Source organism: Poromitra crassiceps (assembly GCF_964638095.1).
Source record: "Poromitra crassiceps genome assembly, chromosome: 13".
NCBI classification, from domain to species: Eukaryota; Metazoa; Chordata; class Actinopteri; order Beryciformes; family Melamphaidae; genus Poromitra; species Poromitra crassiceps.
Genome location: NC_139644.1, coordinates 2,475,528 through 2,499,773, shown reverse-complemented (window position 1 = coordinate 2,499,773; position 24,246 = coordinate 2,475,528). Strand labels below are relative to the sequence as shown.

Sequence of the window (24,246 nt, the reverse complement as noted above, 5' to 3'; positions counted from 1 at the left end):
TCTGCATAGTTATGATAGGCTACTTTGTTTTTTTGCATAATTAGGCCTAGAGGGAGCATATAAAGGTTGAAGAGAACGGGCCCCATAATGGATCCTTGAGGCACCCCACAAATCATCCTAGTCAGATGTGTAATTGCCAATGGAGACGAAGTACTTCCTGTCTTGAAGATAGGACTTGAACCACTGGAGGACTGTACCCGATAGCCCAACCCAGTTTTCCAGTCTGTCCAATAAAATTGAGTGGTCAACAGTGTCAAATGCAGCGCTAAGATCCAGTAGCACTAGAATCAAATTTTTGCCTGAGTCTGTGTTCATTCTGATGTCATTTATGACTTTAGTAAGCGCGGTTTCTGTGCTGTGATGGGGTCGAAAGCCTGATTGGAGTTTATCTAGGAGATCATTTGAGGTTAGGTATCTATTGAGTTGTAGGTAAACAACCGTTTCAATTATTTTGCCTATAAAGGGGAGCAGAGCCAGATTAACACCCCAGGGGCCCCGGGGCACTGAAGCTCCCAGGGGCCCCCCTACCCATCGTCCGGATGTTTGGATGTTTTTTCGCCATATTTAGAGGAATATCTAATTTTAAATTAACATTAGTATTATACTGTTATGTTATTATTCCGTTTCTGAGATTCAGTTTCTCACTCAGTCATAGGCAATTCTAGGCTTTGCAAAGAGGTAGCACCAGCAGGATAAAGATATTAGTCTGACTGGGGGGTTTGTAGGGGGGGCTGTGCCCCCCCTGGACAAAGAAATTTTGTACATTTTAAAGTAAAATGCATGAATCTGATGCACTCTGAGAGCAAAAGGAAGAGGCTAATCTTCACATTAATATCCTCTTCACTGTGCTGTGGCTTTACAATGATGAAAAAATAATTGACATTACATTTCCAATACAAAACAGCAGAGGGTGCCGCAGCACCACAAGCACCCCCACTTCCCGCGCCCCTGGTCACCACTTGCCCACAGGCATCCAATGAGACTAAATCATCAGACTTAATCTTCTTGGAAACACATTTTATTTTGTCCTGATTGGTCTTAGATTTGTGTCATAGTTCTGTGGAGCCCAACATGAGCCCTCCAAAAAAAAAAAAAAAAAATTTTTTTTTTGGAGGGCCCCTTCACCCCGAGGGCCCCGGGGCACCTGCCCCGGTTGCCCTATGGTTAATCCGGCCTTGAAGGGGAGATTAGATATTGGTCTGTAGTTACTGATTACCGATGCATCAAGGCTACGCTTTTTTAGTAGGGGTTTAATAACTGCAGTTTTCAGGGACTCAGGAAAAGTGCCGGTCAAAAGGGAGCTATTAACTATTTGCAATAGGTCCGACGACAGACAGTTATAAACGCTTTTAAAAAAGCTTGTTGGAAGGGTATCGAGACAGCACGAAGATGATTTAAGGCCTTGCACAGTTTCCTCTAAGATGTCGTGGTCGATAATGCTGAACTGGGACAAATTTATCGAACTAGGGATCTGCGGGTAGGATGATGTCACAGCATTTCTTGGTGTGGAGCCACTAATAACCTGCCTGATATTAATAATTGTATCCGTAAAAAAGGCAGCAAACTCATTACATTTGACAGTAGAGAGGAACTCAGGTGCTACACAGAGAGGCGGGTTAGTCAGTCTATCAACTGTGGCAAATAGAGTGCGTGCATTGTTCACATTTTTTGTTAATTATTTGTCTCGACCTTTTCAGTTCGAGGTTGTAGGAGTGAAGGCTTTCTTTGTAAATATCATAGTGAATGTGAAGATTAGTTTTCTGCCATTTACGCTCAGCTTTCCTGCAATCTTTCTTTTTGCATCTAACGGATGCAGAATTTCGCTAGGGTGCTTTAATCTTGCCAGACAGCAATTTTAACCTAACAGGCGCCACACTATCAATAGCATTCAGAATTGTTGAATTGAAGTTATCGAGAATGTCATTGACAGAAGCTGATATGGGAGGAGATAAAGAAAATGTCTCCATAGACAACGCGCTGGTGCCTACATTAATGTCTCGTCTTTTAACGGTTTGTGACCTATTAATGATCTCAGGGGAGATTTCCATTTCAAAAAAGATGCAAAGATGGTCAGACAACGCAACATCAATAGTCAACACAGAAGAGGACTTGAAGCCCCTAGTAATAACTAAATCCAGGGTATGGCCTCGGTTGTGAGTAGGCCCTGAAACATGTTGAGACAGATCAAAAGTATCAAGTAAGATATTCAGTTCTTTGGCAAAATTATCCGTCGGGTTATCAACAGTGTTGGGAACGTTACTTTAAAAAAGTAATTAGTTATAGTTACTCACTACTTGTTCCAAAAAGTAACTGAGTTAGTAACTGAATTACTCTATAATAAAAGTAACTAGTTACCAGGGAAAGTAACTATTTGCGTCATCTCCACCTTGAAAATGCCAAATTTTCATGGATTGCTGCAAACCTGAGGGTACCCTCACGGGCCCCTCAGGCCGACCAAAACGGGCCGAGGCCGGGCTTGTTTTTTATTTATTTTGAATTAATAGGTCCGGGGTCAGGCCGTTTCAATAATTCAATTAAATAATGTTGTATTAGCGTACTCGCTTGATTTTACACAGCGGAGCACAGTCAGACAAAGAGGAGGAGAGGTGCACAGACACTCCCATAGCCACACACAGACCCTGTCCGTCCATGTACAGCGAGCGGACAGCTCCCGAACACAGAGAGAGAGAGAGAGAGTCAGAGAGACAGACAGAGAGAGGCTGCGCAGGACGGCCGCGCGGCGACGCAGCACGCGGAACAGAGAGGGAGAGAGATGTGTCATTATATCGTAATATTGGCTTCGGGCCTCGCAACGGGCTGGATCGGGCACGGGTCTGCATGTCACGGGCCGGGGAGGGCTGGGCCGAAATGTCAGCCCCGCTCAGCTCTCTACTCCGGACTCGCCATTTCTGCTGCTTCCTCGAATCTGTTTGGTGTGTCTGTGTGTGTGTCGCCCGTGTCCTGACTCCTGGCTCGTGTGTAACACTGGCTCCGATTGGCTACCATGAAACACATGACTCTGCCTTAGCCAATCATAATCGTTTATCTCGTTATAACCCACCCGGTCTCCTCACTTGACAACACTAGTGTAGGCTACGGGTAGTTTACTCAATCATTTCATAGTAACGCACCGCATTTAGCGTTCAGTAACGATAACGGCGTTGTAACGACGGAAACAGTAATTAGTTAGATTACCCCGTTACTGAAAAAATAACGGCGTTACCTAACGCCGTTCTTTTAAACGGCGTTATTCCAAACACTGGTTATCAATATGAATATTGAAATCCCCAGCAATAGATATACAGTCATATTCCATGACAATTAACACTTTGAGTGCCACGGCCCTTGGGCAAAAGGTTGCTTGCTGTGCCACATAGGCCGCAATGCATTTTAAAACAGTCATATAATTTCTTTAATAATTACTATGTAAACACTGAACACGCACAAATAACGATGAGACTCTCTTCTATCACCTGCAAAAAAAAGTTTATTGATCCCATTTTCCGTTCTTTAGTTATGAGCCGGAGAAGATAGCTTGATTGAACGAAAAACAGACCTTTTTTTCTACGAGCTGAGATAATGAGCCTTTTGTGAAATTAAACATTTCAAGCACATCACTGACTCTGAAGCTAATTTTCTGATGTAGTCATACCTCAAAAATAATTTCCTTCAATAAAACAGTGAAGGCAAGGGAATTTTGTTTGGAAGAATAATATTTTTAGCTGCAACCAGCAGCGCTGGCCCCTGCGTGCGCTGCTGGTTGCAGCTTCTTGCTGATCTTTTGCTGCTGGTGGGCATCGGATATTCTGGCTTGCGTTTGCCAACCCTGTCCTGCTGTCTGGGTCTGTGTTGTGTGCTGCTCTGCGTGCCCCACCTCCCCCCCTCCTCCCCCCCCCCCCCCCCCCCCCCCCCGTTGTGGGAGGAGTGTCTCTCTGCTCTGCTTGGCTCTGCTGTTTGCTCTGCGTCTGCTCAGCACTGAAAGTCCGCTAGATCCAGCTTTTTTACAGCCGCGTGTACCAGCTCCCATGCTTTCAGTTGAGAATAATAACAAATCCACGGCTGATCATGCGAATGGGTGTTGCAGCGGACACGGAGGCTGTTGCAGCGGACACCGAGGTGCTCAATTGTGATAGCAGATTTGGCTGCTGCAGGGGCACAGCTAAACGTTATGCTTCAATGAAGCCGCTGCATACGGACGGATGCGATGCGATTTCCTTTTCCCCAATGACTTCTTCTGTGTGTTTTACTCCACGTTCTCTCATCTGGAGAGCGCTGTCGCCACCTAAGGGTTCTGTAAAATAGGTTAGACACATTCAATACCTCTGATATTGTAAGAGGCGATGTAAGAAGCTGAGATGGACACCCCCCCCGTCAAAAAAACAATTTCGAGTTATTGACGCCATTTGGCGTCGCTGGCACTCTACGGTAAATTTCTAATGACGCCATATGGCGTCGCTGGCACTCAATGTGTTAAGGAGAGTAGATCAGCAAATTCAACGAGAAAGCTGCCTGAGTATTTTGGTGGTCTATAGATATTCAGCAGTAACACAGTGGTTGAGCATTTCAGAATAGCAGCAAGGTATTCGAACGATGAGAAGTCTCCAAATGTTACCTGCTTACATTGAAACATATCAGAAAAGACAATCGCTACTTCCCCCCCCCCCCTCTTATCAGCTCTGGGAGTGTCAATGAAGCTATAATTAGGCGGTGCTGATTCGGACATAACAGCCACTCTGTTGTTCATATCGAGCCAGGTTTCGGTGAGGAACATTAAATCCAGATTATGACTGGTAATCAGATCACTGATGAGGAGAGATTTATTTGACAGCGACCTAACATTAAGTAGTGCGGCTTTAATATTTTTAGAGCCTGTGGGCCCTATCGTTGCAATCGGCGTAGAAACTGCGTTTAAGGCCTGACGCAGCGCAGATTGTGGGTGTGGACCAGCGCACTCGCTATCTTGGTGTCGGCGCTACATGCAGCCTCAACCATTATAACCACGCCTTTTAAGCGCAAAATTATGCACAGTCCGCTCATTGGAGAAGTGCAGTAAAGAGTCACAAGCTTGCCTTTTAAGCTCCAATTCCAGGAGAAATCCGGTAAAACCAGACAAAGCCAAGCGCTCTGCCCAGCCCCCCCCCTTCCCTTCATCCTGTCTGTCTCCATATATAGGCTATTATTCCATATTATTATGCTTCTCAAACCAATCTAACTGCAGTTTAAATACTGCAAGCATGTAAATACGCTACACTATAGCAAGATCAAAGTGAAAAGAATGTCCTAAATGCATCAGCTACAAAAATATAGCCTATATGATGAGATTAATTAGATTGGTGAAAGTTTGTCCAGGAAGATATCGTTTTCTCTCCCCTGCTGCAGGTAGGATGATGCACATAAATATACCCTACATTATGTAAAGTCATTGCATACAGTTTTTATTGTAAAACTAAAATGTGAAGTAGAGCCAATTTATTGGAGCGGACATCACAGTAGGACATGACAGTAGAAGCGCGTTACGCTGTCACTTATCTAAATCACATTAAATCGACAAGGGATATATATAGCCCCAATATGACATATATATTTCACATAGGGTGGTGTTTTCATTTCGATGTTTTATTTGGTCCAATATTGAAATGTTCTACAATTGCAGGTTGTGTTACCATTACACATTATTTAGATCAGGGTTGTCAGACTCATATTAGGTAGAGGGCCGGATTTGTTCAACTGAGACCTCATGGGGGCCGGATTTTTTTTTTTACTAAAATCAATTCGACTCATTTACCCATTTACTTCACAAAATAAATACTGCTCTTTCCATTTCTCTTGAAACTGCCTGCATTCCGTGTCAACCTTTCTCTTTTTCGACAGCATCTTGTTCAGGGGCGGACTGGGATCATAATTCAGGCCGGGCATTAGATACCAAGCAGGCCAGGCCGATACGGGCCGACGCGCGTATCGGCGCGTCGGCCCGATCGTCGGCCCGATACGATTTGGGTCGTTTAAAGCCAGATTTGGGCCGTTTGAAGCCCGATTTGGGCCGTTTGAAGCCCAATTTGGGCCGTTTGAAGCCCAATTTGGGCCAAGTCCAATTTGACAATGAGATGCACCCACTTTAACCCTGAATAAAGTAATAAAACCACTAGTAAACCAGTAGGCGGTGCCTGGCCTGCTGTTCAGTGAGTGGCCTGACTGCGGGCACAATTTTTAATTTTTTTATTTTTTTGCAGGCCAGGCCAGGCCAGGCCAGGGCACCGGGCATTTGCCCGATGTGCCCGATTATGCAGTCCGCACCTGATCTTGTTGATTCTTTGTTTTTTTTGGTAGGTAGCTGAATGCGCGATTCAATTCCAGCATGGCATCATGGCGGCTTTGTTTACACCTGATGACCTACTGACATACTTCCTTGTAGTGCAGGTTAATTAACTTATGAATGAACTCTTAGCTTGCTTATTAGCCACACGTAGTTCATGATAATGGGGTGCGAATTTAATAATAATAATAAAAAAATAAAAAAAATAAAATAAAATAAAATCTTTTTTAATATTCCAAAACATCTCGCGGGCCGGATGAAGCCGTATCTCTGACATCCCTGATTTAGATCTACCTTTATATCTATTTCGGCTCATTTGGTTGCTATTTAGTAGCGAAATGGAGTAGCACAATGCATGCTGGGACATGCCAGGCAGTGAACTTACAACTTCTTTTTCCTATGGGACGTGTGTTGTGTCTGTCTGAGCGAGGGAGTCAGAGAGAGACAGAGAAGGGTGACAGAGAAGAGGCAGAAGAGCGCTCCTCGCAACTGGCGCACTGAATAGGCCTGGTTTGGGTGACAGGGGAGAGGCAGAGAAGCGCCCCGCTCAACTGGCACACTGAATAGGCCTGGTTTTCAAAAGCGCAAAGCGCTAAATTTACGCCAGTTGGGAAGATATCATTAGGCCGGCATTTAAGGCCGAAACGCCCATTCTCGCCCATTCAGGGAGTGTGCCACGCCCATTCAGCGTAAAGCGCATTTACCAGCCTAAAGCCATGTTGATATCTTCCCGAGACAGGCGCAAGGCACGTTTTTTAGCGCCGAAGGCCCGTTTTAGCGCCGAAGGCCTGTGGGAGAATAGGGGCCTGTAACTTGTATCGTTTGCTTCACAAGGGGAATGGAGATTAAGGCCCCTATCGTTGCATCGGCGCAGTTTCTAGGCCGAGCGGCAGGCGCAGATCAAAGCAGTGGGCGTGGAAAGGCGCACTTGATATCGTCGTGCTGGCGCTAGATGCAGCCCAAAGCATTACAACCACGCCTTTTAGGCGTAAAATTATGCACCGTCATGCTCATTGGATAAGTGCAATAAACGAATCGCACGCTTGCCTTTTTAGCTCCAATTCCAGTGATCCCGCAAAACCAGACGAAAGCCAAACGCTCTGCCCCCCCCCCCTCCCTTCATCCAGCCTGTCTGTCTGCATTATAGGCTATTATTCCATATTATTATGCTTCTCAAACCAATCTAACTGCAGTTTCAATACTGCAAGCATGTAAATACGCTACACTATAGCAAGATCAAAGTGAAAATAATGTTCTATGCATCAGCTAGAAAAATATAGCCTATTAGATTGGTGAAAGTTTGTCCAGAAAGATATCATTTTCTCTCGCCTGCTGCAGGAAGGATGATGCACATAAATATACCCTACATTATGTCAAGTCATTGCATAAATGTGTTTTTATTGTAAAACTAAATGTGAAATAGGGCCAAGTTATTGGAGGGACATCACAGTATAGCAGATGCCATTAGAAGCGCGTTCCGAAGCGCGTTCCGCTGTTACTTCTCTAAATCACGTTAACTCGACAAGGGGTATATATAGCCCCAGGAGGACATATATGTTTCACTTAGGGTGGTGTTTTAATTTCGATGATTTATTTGGTCCAATATTGAAATGTTCTACAATTGCAGGCTGTGTTACCATTACACATTATTTTAGATCAACCTTTTATATCTATTTCGCCTCATTTGGTTGCTATTTAGTAGCGAAATTTAGTACCCAATTGCATGCTGGGGCATTCACAGGCAGTCAGAGAGAGACAGTCGTATTGTGCCTGTCAGACTGCCTGCAGCCTCAAAGCGGTACGGACGGAGTTGTTTTACCCAGGCTGGAAGCGTTGTCACACAGGCTTGTGACAGTAACTCAACGCGGAAGGATTTATTTCACAATAAACTGGTAAACGCACACCAATGCCTGCTCCTGTCAGTAGGAGAGAGGGAGAGAGTGACACAGAGAAGGGTGACAGAGGAGAGAGGGGACGGACTGGCCCATTGAATAGGCCTGCTTTTCAAAGGCGCAAGGCGCTAAATTAACGGCAGGTCGGAAGATAAGAGTACGCCGGTATTTAGCGCCGACACGCCCACTTTGGCGCATTCAGGGACTCCGCCACGCCCATTCGGCCTAAAGCGCATTTGGCAGCCTAAAGCCTATTGCTATTTTCCCGAAACAGGCGCTAGGCACGTTTTTTTGCGGTTAAGGCCCGTAATAGCGCCGATGGCCTGTGGGAGAATAGGGCCCAATGTCTTCTTCCCAGTATGGGAGAGGGCTGGAGGGCATGTGAGGGAGGGGACGGTCGGGGGGCCAGGTTCGGGGTCGGGAGTGGTGGGTTGGCGGTGGGTCGGGGGGGCGTGGGGCATGGCAGTATGGGAGAGGGCTGGAGGGCATGTGAGGGAGGGGACGGTCGGGGGGCCAGGTTCGGGGTCGGGAGTGGTGGGTCGGGGGGGCGTGGGGCATGGCAGTATGGGAGAGGGCTGGAGGGCATGTGAGGGAGGGGACGGTCGGGGTCCAGGTTTGGGGGCGGGAGGGTAGAACGAGGGGGCTTAGATGGACAGGGGGACTGGGGGATCATAGACAGTCCAACGCTTATCAGTTCGTTCAACCTGCTGGAGAATGGAATGGGGGAGGGGGGTGGGGAGAGGTGGAGGAGCAAAGAGGTAGAGGAAGGGGCAGCGTCCTCCTCTTCATCCTGGAAGGAAGACGTCATGGTTGGTTGTTGGTGAACTGGGAGTTCGCGGAGGGGTGTAGAGGCCCCGAAGGGCGGGGGGGGGGGGGGGGCAGTGCCCTCTACTTCATCCTGGAAGCAGACAGGAGGAGAGGAGGGGGAGGGGGCAGCCATGCAGCCATCTCCTCTCAGCAAGAGTGCTATCAACAGTCAAAAGGGAGACATTTTTAACATACCAGTTTTAATTAAATCTAGACCCACATTAGTAGTAGTAGTAGTAGTAGTTTATTAGTATATGTTGTCAGTTTCACATATAGATGCATTGCAGTAATATATGTTATACATAAAAGGACCGAAAAGGTGTAGGCTGAAGCCGTAGCTTATGTATACCTACCCTTTTTACATTTCATTACATCAAAGACAAAAAGCAAGACAGTTGCAAGAATCAATTAACAACGAAAAGCAAGATTGACATTAGATCGTAGATAGCTTTAGATACTTGGTCATACTAAGGTTTTATATTTATTAAGCGCTCTAAGTTTTTTTTTTTTTTTTTTTTACAGATAGAATTACACGATTTTAGCTCATCACAGAGACTACAGGTGTACCCCTTTAACAGAGCTGCATCTACTTTTAAAGTTTAACCCTTGCTCGAATTTTTTTAAACATTGCCCTGAGTTCATACCAACTAACTCTGGGTGAAAACTTTTTCTGAATGCAGTTAGGAAGAAGGTTGTTCTGTGCCTTGTACATTATAAGAAAAGTTCTAAGCTCGACTAGATCTTAACATTTTAAGGTATTTAATTTGATTGATTTGGGTTAATTTGATTTGGGTCGCAATATTTTGAACGATTTACGATTCTTATGGCTCTCTTTTGTAGCTTAATTATTGAACCAATGTTCGTTTTGTAGGTGTTCCCCAAAACCTTCACACAGTAATTAATGTATGGAGCAATGAGAGAACCAGTGGTGTAAAGTAACAAAGTGCAAATAATTCATTACTTTTTTTTCAAGTATTTTTTTTAGTATCTGTACTTTACTTGAGTATTTATTTTTCTTTCAACTTTCACTTTTACTCCGATACATTTCCCAAAAGCATCTTCGTTACTCGTTACTATAAAATAAACAAACATCTGGGGCTCTATCGTTGCAACGGCCTGAAAACAGCGCTTAGCGCCAGGCGCAGTGCAGATTAGTGGGTGTGGGCCAGCGCACTCGATATTTTGGTGTCGGCGCTACACATGACCTTAAGCATTATAACCACGCCTTTTAAGCGTAGAATTATGCACGACCTGCTGATTGGAGAAGTGCAGTAAACGAATCACAAGCTTCCTTTTTAAGCTCCAATTCCACGGAGCGATCCAGTCCGGCTTCAGAAAAGCCGAGGCACTCTGAGCTCCCCCCTCCCTCTTTCATAACCCCGGCTGTCTCCATATATATTATTCCATATTATTATGCTTCTCAATCTCACTGCAGTTTAAATACTGCAAGCATGTAAATACATACACTACACTATAGCAAGATCAAAGTGAAAAGAATGTTCTGCATCGCCTAGAAAAATATAGCCTATCCCTATGTCATGATGAGATTAGATTGGTGAAAGTTTGTCCAGAATTATATCGTTTTCTCTTGCTACCTTTTCTTCTCCCCTGCTGCACAGGTAGGATGATGCACATAAATATAGCCTACATTATGTAAAGTCATTGCATAAATGTGTTTTTATTGTAAATGTACATGTGAAGTAAGCCAAGTATTGGAGCGGACATCACAGCTATCACTCATCTATATCACTCATCTATATCACGTTAACTTTGCGAGGGATATATATACCACCTGGATTACATATATGTTTCACATAGGGTTGTGTTTTAATTTTTATGTTTTATTTTGTCCAATATTTAAATGTTCCAGAATTGCATCTTGTGTTAACATACATATTATTTATATCTACCACTTAGCCTATTTAGGCTGAGTTGGTTGCTATTTATTGTCGAAATGTATTAGCCTCAATGCATGCTGGGAGATTTCACATGTGTGGCTTTGGTAGGGGAGCGCACAGGTAGGATGATGCAACAGCCTCTGAATGACAGGGGCTCAAAACTACGGTATTACAACTTTTTTTTCATCGTCATTGTGCCTGTCTGACGCGCGAGAGAGGGAGTGGGAGAGAGAGGGGGGGAGAGAGTGTGAGTTCGGCAGAGGAGAGCTGTGCGTAAATACGCACAGTAATATCCGCGGCGCACTGAATAAGGCCTGGTTTTGAAAAGCGCTAAGCGCTAAATTAACGCCAGGGGGGAAGATATCATTAGGCCGGTATTTAAGGCCGAAACGCCCCTTCTGAGTATTCTAAAGTATAGGTCTTCTGCTTAAGGATTTCAAAATAAAATCCTTATACTTAATATTAATCTTGAGTAATGCTTTACAGCCACAGTCCCCCCCCCCCCAGGATTCTCCAGGAGTCAAGACTTGTTGGTGATGGACTGGGGAGATGGGTGGGGTGAAATGATGGCTTCAGAGGATGGTTTCAGGGGGAATGAACGGCCGCGATGCCGGCTGCTGCTATGATCCGCCAGAGTGGGGGGTGACGTAGAACTAGGGTTGTCACGATACCAAAATTATGACTTCGATACCGATACCTGCCTAAATATCTCGATACTCGATACTTAAACGATACCACGGCAAAAAGCTAAAGCAACAGGAAAAGTTGTGTAATAATGGATGACAGAAGAACATGGAAGTTAAAATTCATGTTTTGAGTCTTCATCATACTTTATGTGGTGTTCAAAGATAGCTGGGGAAGGCTGCCTCAACTGAGTTGGTGCTGATTCTGCTGGCATCTCATTTGACTACCGTAAATAGAAAATGAGGAAATGTGTTCAGTAGAGCGCAGAATAGAATAATTTCTGTTCAGTCTACTTTAGTATAATCCTGAGTTTGAGCTTCATCATTAAGTGCCAGATTTACAGTTAATGTCATGTATGTTTATTATTTTTCACAATAAAATGTACAGTAGGCCTATGTGGTATGTGGTGTCAAGTGTTTTCTTGTTTGTTAATACATGTAGGTGAGTTTTTGACAATTAGTATAACATTAATCATGGATTATTCTAAATAAATAAAAAAAAATCAGTGTTATTAAAGCTTTTACATGGTAATATGCAGTAATCTGATGTCCCTTATACTTAGTGTATGTGATTTCTTTAACAGTTAACGTTATACAGTTTGCAACCTCATATCAATCTTAAACACCGTCATATAGCCTACCTCCTTGGCAGAGGTTAGGCGCATTGCCTTTAATTGCCTCATCAAACGACGCTGAAAAAAGTTTGCTTCTCACAAAATAAATCACACTCGCTTGACTTGACGTTATCACATTCGCTAAACTGTCACACTTTGTACTAGTCGGATCGTCTGTTGGAGAGATGCTTTGGCAAGTCAAGTGGACGTGTTGTCTCCCTTTTGCCTGTGTAAACATGTGTAAACCTCGCGACGGACAGCTTTGTCCGTGCACGCTTCGGCATAGCCGTTGTAATCTGACTGTATGGTTGTAATATTAAGTGCTGACTCCGCCCGTGTGGGCCAGATTCGACATACGCTGTTAGAAATGAGCAAACCCTATGCTGCTGCTCTCGGGTGGGATAGAGGCTGCAGTCGAGTGAAGGCAAAGCGCTGTGTGTGACAGACAGGCAGAGAGAAGGAGAGAGAGAGAGGGAGGGAGAAAAGCCAGCAGCTCCCGCACCAATACAGGCAAAATCCGTAGAGATTCAACACATTAACGTTGCTTCCCATGGTCAGAAAAAGTCGCCAGATTTGTCGCTAGTCGCCTTTGAGAAATAAAGTCGCCACGTGGGTCTGAAAAGTAGATAAATATATCGACAAAGTCGCCAAGTTGGCAACACTGCATGTCGGCTGAACAGAGGAGTGGAGAGTGGCATGTCAGTGAGACAGGGGAGGGCGGACTTGGCACGCCCACAGGGAGTTGAAACAGACAGAGCAAAGCTGCAGCACACAGACTCCAGTGGAGAAACAGACGGTGGCACGTGGATGCAACGCAACTCATGTCATTTTTAAAAGCACCGGTACTAAATTAACGTGGTATAGTATCCTTTTTAATGCCAGGGTATCGCGGTACTGTTGTAGTACCGGTATATCGTGCAACCCTACGTAGAACCCTCGCTATATATACTAGGGAGGACTGACGTCATGCTTGACGTCATGAACTGAGGACAACTGATGTCATGCCTGACGTCACGCTAGGGCTTGACTGACGTCACGGGCTGATCAGGTAATACAGATATGACGACCTCTCTCTCAGCTTGAAATTTGGTATGGAAACCTCACTTCAATCATGAGAGACCGGTCGGTAAGGTTTAACAAGGGACTTTATTTAGCAAGTGGCGTGCATGGCAAGTACTTTGGCGTATGACTCCATTGGTAAGACTCCATTGTAAGATGGAGCTCCTCTTTAGGCGTGAGGGCGGCATCTATTTGGGCTAGAGAGAATCCCCCAAAAGGAAGATCTAATTTCCAGAAGTGAATTGGCATACAGCGTTACAGCTTACAGCGACTCTGACAGCTTCCCAATTTGGCCTGGCCTTCAGCCTTGGTGACACATGGGCCCTTTACACGAGGACAGTTTCTGGAAGAAACGACACAATAGCGTTTCCTTCACACCTTTTCCTTCACACCTTCTCCCTGTTTACATGAGCGCTGTTGAATTTTTAAAACGCCGTAATGTACATGCCAGGTCGCTAGGTGGCAGTGTGATCACCTTATTCTTTGCCCATACAAGGACGCTTCTGCATGACGTCATTTCGTAATCGTCTTTCCGGTTTTAAACACGGAAGTAGAGTACGCCTACCGCAGTCATTTAGACTTGCCAAAAAGCTGTTTTCAAGCTAAAAAAGAAAACCCAAACTGTTTTAAAGATTTACTATTTGTCGGGTGAGAACGTAACATATATGACCAGTTTATCAGAATAAATTGGAAATCTTTAACGAGCAGCGAGGACCGGGAGCGCTGACTGTGATCTGTCAAACCCTACTGTAGTTAGGCTACTGGCAGTGAGAAAACACTGTCGACGTGCTTTTGTAACTAACGTTAAATGCCGACCGGGTACAGCCATCGGCTCCTCGCAGCAGTAACGTTATGAACATGTAACTGAAGTTGGCCGCAGTGTAGCTTAATTCTGAATGTTGCCAAACTTCATTCATACTGACGTTTTATTTTGAAAATGGTTGCCAACTCACGCACGGCTATATGACGTAATCGCGTGTGTCGCGTGTGCAGGCACGTCAGAGTTCCTGAAATGAGCCGTCTCAAGTGATTACATGGAGCCCTCAGCGGGAAGCGTCACCAAGAATTTCACTCTGGAGGGTGGTTTCAAAATGTGTCGTTTCCTAAGCCCAAATTCACCGTCGCCGTCTAAAAGGGAGGCACTAACAATAAAATAATTCCCATCACCATAGGAAACCGTCCTCGTGTAAAGTGCCCCTTAGTGACTTATGGCGTCTTGCGGCGACTCACGCTTCCGGACTTGGGTGACTTAAGGGTTTATACGGTGACTTAGTGACTTACGGCTGGCGCTTCCCGACTTGGCCTGGGTGACTTAGTAACTTAACTTGGTGCTGGACTTTGATGACTTAGGGGTTGGTGACTTAGTGACTTACAGCTGGCGCTTCCCAACTTGGCGCTGGACTTGGATGACTTAGGGGTTGGTGACTTAGTGACTTAGGGGTTGGTGACTTAGTGACTTAGGGGTTGGTGACTTAGTGACTTATGGCTGGCGCTTCCCAACTTGGCCTGGGTGATTTAGTGACTTAACTTGGCGCTGGGCTTGGATGACTTAGGGGTTTGTACGGTGAACCGAATTGTACGATGAGGAATCCGGAATCTCCATTGTAAGATGGCGCTCCTCTTTAGGCGAGAGGGCGGCATCTATTTGGGCTAGAGATAACCCCCCGGGATTCTCCAGGAGTCAAGACTCGTTGGTGGTGGACTGGGGAGGTGGGTGGGGTGAAATTATGGCTTCAGAGGATGGTTTCAGGGGGAATGAACGGCCGCGATGCCGGCTGCTGCTATGATCCGCCAGAGTGGGGGGTGACGTAGAACCCTTGCTATATATAACTCACCTACTCGGTGAGTCTAGCCAACTTCTCCTCCCAGCAAGCCAACCTCACCTGCGGGGTCCCACAGGGTTCAATCATGGCACCCATCCTCTTCAATCTCTACATGCTCCCCCTCAGTCAAATCATTACACGGCACAACATCTACTTCGACTGCTACGCCGATGATACACAGATCTATCTCCCACTCCCAACAGCTGACTCCACAGGTCTAGACCGCCTGAAGACCTGCCTGGGCAACATCAAGGATTGGATGTCACAAAACCACCTGCAGTTGAATGAGAGCAAGGGGGAGATCATTCTGTTTGGCAGCACCACCTCAGTCACTCAGATCTCCAGTAACATGAGAAGCCTCTCCTCCTTGGTGAAACCCACTGTGAGAAACCTTGGAGTCTTATCTGAGAAATCTGTCTTATTATATATATATATATTACTCAGTCTTATCTGGAGTCTTATCTCTTACTCTACCCCCTCCAGCGCGTCCAAAATGCTGCTGCCAGGCTGGCCTCAGGGACCAGAATGAGGGACCACATCTCCCCAGTTCTTGTCTCTCCATTGGCTCCCAGTGAGGAAGAGAGTCATATTTAAGACGCTGATGTTTGTGTACAAAGCCCTCAACGGTCTCGCCCCAGCCTACATTGAGGAACTCCTAGTCAAATCCGTCAGCTCCAGGTCCCTCAGATCAAATGACCAACTGTGTCTGAGGGTCCCGTGAGCCAAACTGGTGACAAGGGGTTATCGGGCTTTCTCAGTGATGGCACCGACACTGTGGAATAAGCTCCCTTTGAACATCAAGTCTGCCAACACCTTACACACTTTTAAGGCCTTGCTCAAAACCCACCTTTTCGCTCTAGATGATCACTGAGTTACTTTGCTGTTGTGTTGTGCATCTGAGGTGTACTTATGTTCTCTGTCTGTCCGTCTGCCTGGTTCCCTGTCTCCATTGTCCTGTCTATTCATTTATTTTCTTTTTCTTTAAAAGTTGGCCGAGGGGTGCAATATAAATGAAAATATCATCATATCATCATATCATATACTAGGGAGGACTGACGTCATGTTGAAATTGAAATTTGGTATGGAAACCTCACATGTAATCTTAACATCAAAACAAGTATTTCGATTTTCCGTTTCATTCGTTCAAATCAGTGGGCAACACAGTGGGGGAATTTATGAGGCCCGTCCTGGAATTCCATTCACTCGAAAGGCCGGAGGGGGGCGCACGTCAGGTCCGGAAGTGACGTCACGTACATTGGCTTTAATTGAAAAATGAGCCGACTTCTTTCTCGGTCTGTATCTTAAATAAACATTTTCCGAATTAGTTTATGGTCTGAATAAACAATTTCAAGTTTTTTTCATGCTCTCATGGGCTCCGTTTTCTAAATTATGGTCCCATTTCGAGTAAGAGGCGATAAAAAAGACAAACTTTTGGGGCGGGATTTTCCTTGATTGACACCAGCCACAGGAAACCAGATGATCCCAACCACAGCACAACCAGTTGCCAAGGCAGGCTAGCTAGCTAGCAACGTAGCCATAGATTAAAAGTAAACTACCAGAAACAGCGTTACCTTTATGATCTTTTAATGATGTTAGTAGACACACATAACAGTATAGATCCCGGTTATGAGGTCTGTTGATCAAAATAACACCTATATCGAAATCGGATTTTACCGGACGGGCAGCGACCATACAAGCTGGGGCTTCAGAGCTGATCACCTGGACACATTTTACGGTGAAATTATCTGATAAACTGGTCTGTGCAGCTCTGTGGTGATCAGCGAATGTATTCATAGCATTGTGATTATGATTTAATGCATTATGGAAGATAAATGCTGGTTTAACATAATGAAAATAATTCCCTACCAAACATGTAAAGTGACGCTTCTGGGCAGTAGACCATTTGGGCATAATGTTATGTAATGTGACATGATCACCACATTTCAATAAATATAACGTTTTTGCACATTTGAATGCTGCTGGTCGTTTGTTTAATGCTGTATATATTGGACATTTAAAGCTGATACACAATTGTGTTGAGGTAATTCCGCAAAGCTCAGTTAAAAATATAACGGGCCCTATCTTGGTACAGGCCTTAGGCCCAAAAACTGGCGTTACACTAAAAAAAACGTGCCTTGCGCCTGCCTCAGGACGATAGCAACATGGTTTTAGGCCCCGAAATGCGCTTTACGCCAAAGAGGTGTGGCGCAGTGCCAAAATAGGCCAGAATGGGCGTTTCGGCCTTAAATACCGGCCTAACGATATCTTCCGCCCTGGCGTTAATTTAGCGCTTGTCGCTTTTCAAAACCAGGCCTATTCAGTGCGCCGGTTGCGCAGAGCTCTCCTCTGCCATCTCACTCTCTGTCCCCCCTCTCTCTCTCTCACTCCCTCTCTCTTGTGCATCAGACAGGCACAATGACTGATGGAAAAAAAGTTTGCCGGTTCTATTATTGTGCGTAATTGCGCGGACTCTCCTCTGCCATCTCACTCTCTGTCCCCCCTCTCTCTCTCTCACTCCCTCTCTCTCACCTCGCGCATCAGACAGGCACAAAGCCACACATGTGAAATCTCCCAGTATGCATTGAGGCCAATCCGTTTGACAAGAAATAGCAACCAAATCAGCTTAAATACGGTAAGTGGTAGATGGAAATAATGTTTCTCTTAACACAACATGCAATTGTGGAACATTTCAATATTGGACAAAATAAAATTGCGAGATCAAAACACAACCCTATGTGAAACATATATGTAATCCTGGTGGTATCCCTCGCAGATTTAACGTGATTTAGATGAGTGACAGCCGTAACACGGTTCTACTGTGACTTCCTACTGTGATGTTGCTCCTCCAATACTTGGACTTGGACCAATACTGGACTACTGCAACGTGCTCCTGGCTGGCCTACCTGCCACCGACATCCGACCGCTTCAGCTCATTCAGAACGCTGCAGCCCGTCTGGTATTCAACCAACCCAAATTCTCTCATGTCACTCCCCTCTTCCGGGACCTCCACTGGCTTCCCATCTCAGCTCGCATCAAATTCAAGACACTGGTACTGGCCTACAGGGCAGTACACCAGTCAGCTCCCCTGTACCTGCAATCTATGGTCAGGTTCCAAACCTCTCACCGCTCCCTTCGCTCCTCTACCAGTGCAGGGCGCCTCGCTCCTCCTTCGCTACGGGCGCTCAAAAGTCGCTCATCCTGGCACCCCAATGGTGGAACGAGCTGCCACCTTCGGTCAGGACTGCTGAATCACTGCCGATCTTTCGGAAAAGACTAAAGACTCACCTTTTCAGGCTCCACCTGGGCCCTTCTTGTTCTTACTTCTTTCTCTCTCTTTATTTAATATTATTAAAAAATAAAAATAAAAAAAAATAAACTATAACTCGTACCACTGTTCCTTCAGGATTTGTAGTTGTCATAGACTGTGCTCCATAGTTGATTGCTCTATTGCTGACAAAAAGTGTGTTACTGTAAGTCGCTTTGGATAAAAGCGTCTGCCAAATGACGTAATGTAATGTAATGTAATGTAATGTAATGTAATGTAATACTTCACATTTACTTTTACAATAAAAACACATTTCTGCAATGACTTTACATAATGTAGGCTATATTTATTTGCATCATCCTACCTGTGCAGCAGGGGAGAGAAAACGATATAATTCTGGACAAACTTTCACCAATCTAATCTCATCATGACATAGGGATAGGCTATATTTTTCTAGCCAATGCGTTTAGAACATTCTTTTCACTTTGATCTTGCTATAGTGTAGCGTATTTACATGCTTGCAGTATTTAAACTGCAGTTAGATTGGTTTGAGAAGCATAATAATATGGAATAATAGCCTATATATGGAGACAGACAGACAGGGATGAAAGGGAGGGGGGGAGCTTTTCTGACCGGACTGGATCGCTCAGTGGAATTGGAGCTTAAAAGGGAAGCTTGTGATTAATTTACTGCACTTCTCCAATGACCAGATTGTGCATAATTTTATGCTTAAAAGGCGTGGTTATAATGCTTAAGGCCGCCTGTAGCGCAGACACCAAAATATCGAGTGGGCTGGTCCATGCCCACCAATCTGAGCTGCGCCGGGCGCTGGGCGCAGTTTATAGGCCGATATATTAAATTATATCGAAATATATTTGCAAGGTGTAGCATGTAATGCAGTCTGTTAAGATACTGTAGCTAGATACTCTGTGACACAAATGCAGACAAGCTAGCAGCAGGGATCTTGTCACACTGATTCCAGATAAACTCGTCTGTCTAGCCAGCTATACAATATTACTGTACCATAATACCACAAGCTAAAGGCAGCATATGCCAATGGAAGGCTGGGTAGCATTAGCTAACGTCATCCAGGCTATACAGTAACGTAGGCTATTATAAAGTTATGAAACGCTAATTCAGACATTAATAATAATAACAATAATATGACACAATATGAGCCAGTTACCCTAGCTAGAGAGAGTAATTTCAGACCACCAGATATCACCATATTTAATTTCAATAAATATAAAGCATTCATTGATTGAAGCAGACTGCTGGTCGGTTAAGTTTCTCCGTCGTCATGTCCTCTGGTCCAATCTTCGGTTCGTAGTTTGTGTTCATGCGACACAATCTTTATACATGATAATATACAACAAGGCTATCTTTGTTGACAATGTTTATTGACAAAAGCATTAAAATAGCAAATATAACAATATTCTCCGGTCACTGGCAGATACTAGCTACAACTTGTTCAAAGCAAATCTCTCATGTCAGCATTTGGCTTATGTGTTATTGCAATATCCTATGTTGAAACATGTAGTTTAGCATTAATCTCAGGAGAACAGAATATTATACCTTTGATCTTCACAAATCATTTGATCCTCTGTTGTGTGTCCCATCACTACTGGACGGCGGCTACCCCTTGAAGAAACGAATTACACTGTTAATCACTGTATAACGTTAACATTTGCTTACCCACGTGCGATTGGTAAATACTATAAATGCAGAGTTGGATAAACTATCCAGAGGAGTTTAACCCCCTTGTTCCCCCTCATTGATTGATAGTTGATCTAACGTTAGCTAGATATATAACGCTATAGCTGGTAGATGAGTATATGCTCTGAGTCTGCCTCATCTTATAGAGGTAGGTAAACAGAACTGCGTTTGTTTTCCGTCTACGTCCGAATCTGTGCAGCATGCAATACTGTTTAACGTTGTATAACGTTAACTTCTGCTACTCTAGTCTAACCTTAGTCCTCCTGTAATGACAAATGGACATGTAGCTAGCGTTAATGTCATGCTATGCAATTACGTTACGAAAATAAGGTTACCTCGATTTTGTGGAAGATAGGAAGATGCAAGTTGCAGGCTGGTGACGCGAGGTCTGGAGGAAATAATACTCTGGTTTTTCTTCGGGCTACTGTATTCACTGTGAGAGCAATGGAACAAGGCTAGCAATAGCAACTAACGTTAGCAACATTCGTTAGCCAAGCTAACGGCTAGCGGGGAAAACAACTTGAACAAGATGACTGTTGTGGCTAGGAGGAAATTTTTCAGAGAGCAATTCCGACCCTCCCCTGAGTCCCGTCCATGCTCACGCCCCTTCCTGTTTTCCCGGCTCCAGATTTGAACAGATTTCTCACAATGCACCAGGAAAATCCATTCATCCAATCAAACGAAATCAAACAATATCGGGAAGTGAGCTTCATTTTGCCGTGTCAAAAACTATTAGCTAAGGTGGTCCATATATTTACTGTCAATGGTTGAAATTATGTATTTGTTTCTCCAAAGGTGAGAAGCATTTTATTCTGAAAGTAAATTGTGGTATTTCCATTGCTAGTCTGGTGTAACTGTCGCTATTTTGTCACAGCCCAAATAATGTCATGTGTTTCAGAAAGGTAACGTCAGTTTCAATTTCTATAGAGTGATTACATTGATGAACTGTTTATTTGGCCGTGACAATATATAGCTATATGGAGGAGATGTCCATGATGGATGGTGATAATGATGAGGATGACGATAATGATGATGATGATGATTATTATTATACTGTATATTTCCCCTTGATGGAGATATCTCATCGCCATGATAGCCTAAAGCAGGCACTTGTGCCAAAAGCTGCAGTCAGTTCAAATGGCAGACTATAAGGTAAATACTCAAAAAAAAACTCAAAATAAAGCCAAAAATTCTGAAAATCCGGACCGCTTGCTTTCTTATAAACAGTATCCTGTTTATAAGAAAGCAAGCGGTCTTGTACTTTTACTTTCAATACTTTTAAGTACATTTAATATAAAAAAAATACTTTTGATACTTTAGTACAGAAAATATTAGCTACTTTAAGACTTTTACTCAAGTAATATTTTAATGGGTGACTTTAACTTTTATCCAAGTCATTTTCTGGTAAAGTATCTATACTTTTACTCAAGTATGGATTTCGAGTAATTTATACACCACTGGAGAGGACAATACAATATGTAGGAAGATTTTTGATTTAAGTTATTTTGTCTTGTAAACGATTACAATAGTTTTGGACAATTTAGATTTAATATTATTAATATGTGTTTTACAATTGAGTTCATCATCAATAATCACGCCCAATAATTTATTGTCATACACACGTTCAATTTCAACATCATTACAACATTCCGGAGCTATTCAAATCATTTAAATCATACTGTCACCGCTACTAATCTAGTCTCAATTCTTCTTATTCCTCTATTGCCTGTTGTCTGCTCTCAAATCCCTGCCCAGATTTCTCGTCTTGAATCGGCCACTTTTAAGAACAGAAATGGGCTGGGAATAATTCACTTAAATATCAGAAGCTTATATAAAAAAGTAGGTCATGTTAAAATCTTTGTTCTACAAACGGATCCAGATGTTCTTGTTCTGAGTGAATCATGGCTCAAAAAAAGTATATCTGACTCTGATATTGCTTTAGTGGGATATAATGCATTTAGAGTAGACAGGCTGAAGAGGAGGGGGGTGGATGAATGTGGAAACAGCCTTCTAGTGTCAAACTCAGCACAGACATCATTCTGCACAGTGAAGCTCATCCAACTGTAGGAACATGAAGAAAAACTGATTTTTGACTTTAGGGGGTCTTTAAGTAACAACTTAACGATTTGCTGGGGACCCCTGGAACCCCCTCAAGGACCCCTAGTGGTCTCCGGACCCCACGTTCAGAACCACTATTTTAGATAATGCGTATGTGCACACATCAAATTAATAACTCACCTGTTTTAACTGTAACTCATATCTAATTTAATGCCTGTTTAACTGAGACTGTAAATTCATGTAAATTCCCTGCACATTTAATGCCCTATTTAACTTAGCCTGTAAATTTCATGTACATTCAATGTAAACTCTTATTTAACTCGGACTGTAAATTCATGTAAATCCACTGTCTATTTAACGCCTATTTAACTCAGTCTGTAAATCTCATGTAAATTCAACGTGAATTCATATTTATTATCCACAGAACACTTCACCACTCATGTACATATTGTATATATTTACTCGATTTGATTGCACTAACTTTGTGATTGTCTTTAGTTATCTTCTTCCTACTTCTTATCTCTGTATATTGATGTGACCGCTACGCTACATACAGACACTTCAAGACAAATTCCTCGTATGTAACTTGCATACTGTGGCAATAAAAGTGATTCTGATTCTGATTCTGATTCTGATTATACACCCATTTAGAGGAAAATAGATGACAGAAAAGACTATGTTTTGGGCGTGATTGACAGGTCGCCTGTCCAGTGATCATGCAGCTTGCCGATCACAGACCAATAGCAGGAGGAGCTGCAGCTCTGGGAAACCGCTGGCTGCGGGAGAACCAAGATTGCGACATTCAAAATGCCAAACTGGATTCTTCAGAACGCGAGTCCACAAACCAATGGGTGACGTCATGCTGAGTCTGTCCATATTTTTAAGGACGCTTGACTGAAGCATGTTGTGTGTTTGTTGTTGTTTGTTTGTTGTGTTTCTGTAGGTGTGTGCGGATCACAGACACTGGCCTCGGCTACCTGTCCACCATGTCCTCCTTAAGGAGCCTCTATCTGCGCTGGTGCTGTCAGGTAACACACACACATGCACGCACGCACGCACGCGCACATACACACACACACACACACACACACACACACACACAGTCAGTCACACACACACACACACACACACACACACACACACACACACACACACAGTCAGTCACACACACACACACACACACACACACACACACACACACACACACACAGTCAGTCACACACACACACACACACACACACACACACACACACACACACACACACACACACAGTCAGTCACACACACACACACACACACAAAAACGGTTAAAAACATTATCATTGTTGTCAACAGTAATTAACCTTGTTTCGTGTCTCTAACTATGCCGTGTTGGGTCCTTGAATTTTACGGAATTGGACATGGAAAGTCCTTGAAAAGTTCCATCCATTTGAAGTTTAAGAAGGTGTGGGATCCCTGTTTAAAATAAATACACTGGGTAGTAGTAGCTGAGTAGACTTGCATTTGCATTTTCAATATTATTTCCACCTCCCTAAAAACAGATACAAACACACACAATGACCAGCCTTCAACGTAGGGGTGGGCGATATGAGGATGTTAGATCGTTAACGATCAGAATGGCTCCACGATCTGCCTTTACAGACAGATCGTTAGAAGCTACATGCAGTGCACATTCTATTATTTGCATTTCTATGTCTGAAAGACGACTCCAAAGTCCCCCCCCCCCCCCCCTTCACAACATAGAGGAGGAGCTGGTTTGACTTGTGATGTGAACACTCACACACACTTAATGTAGCAGGCTGGCATCTTTGAACAAGTTAAATAATAATAGCCGCCGTCAGCGGCCAACAGTTCAGACTTAATTTTTCGGCCACACCGCCTGCTTGGTACTGTAGCTGACGAGAGAGAGACGTGCTGCTCGGTGATATGATACCAGTTCCCTCTCTGTGGTAAGAACCTCAGTCCAGTGATGCAGTAACGTTACCTTACGAGCAGCAACGCCTTGTGTTTGCCTCTCTCATGTTCAAAATATTGAATGTTTTGACACAACACAACCTGCATTTTGCTTGGCCTGGGTGGTGTCAGGCCCGGGCCACCACCAAACTAGTTTTCAGCTAA

General features: G+C 44.0%; 1 protein-coding gene across 1 annotated transcript in view; it reads left to right on the top strand.

Moving 5' to 3' along the window:
- Positions 1-24,246, top strand: part of fbxl16 (F-box and leucine-rich repeat protein 16) — a gene marked incomplete at both ends in the record, with an annotated part of 61,548 nt that overhangs the window by 25,546 nt on the left and 11,756 nt on the right. Inside the window, one exon of the mRNA XM_083649416.1 lies at positions 23,072-23,156. Within this exon, the coding sequence (XP_083505542.1) occupies positions 23,072-23,156 (85 nt within the window). The remainder of the gene's footprint in view (positions 1-23,071; positions 23,157-24,246) is intronic.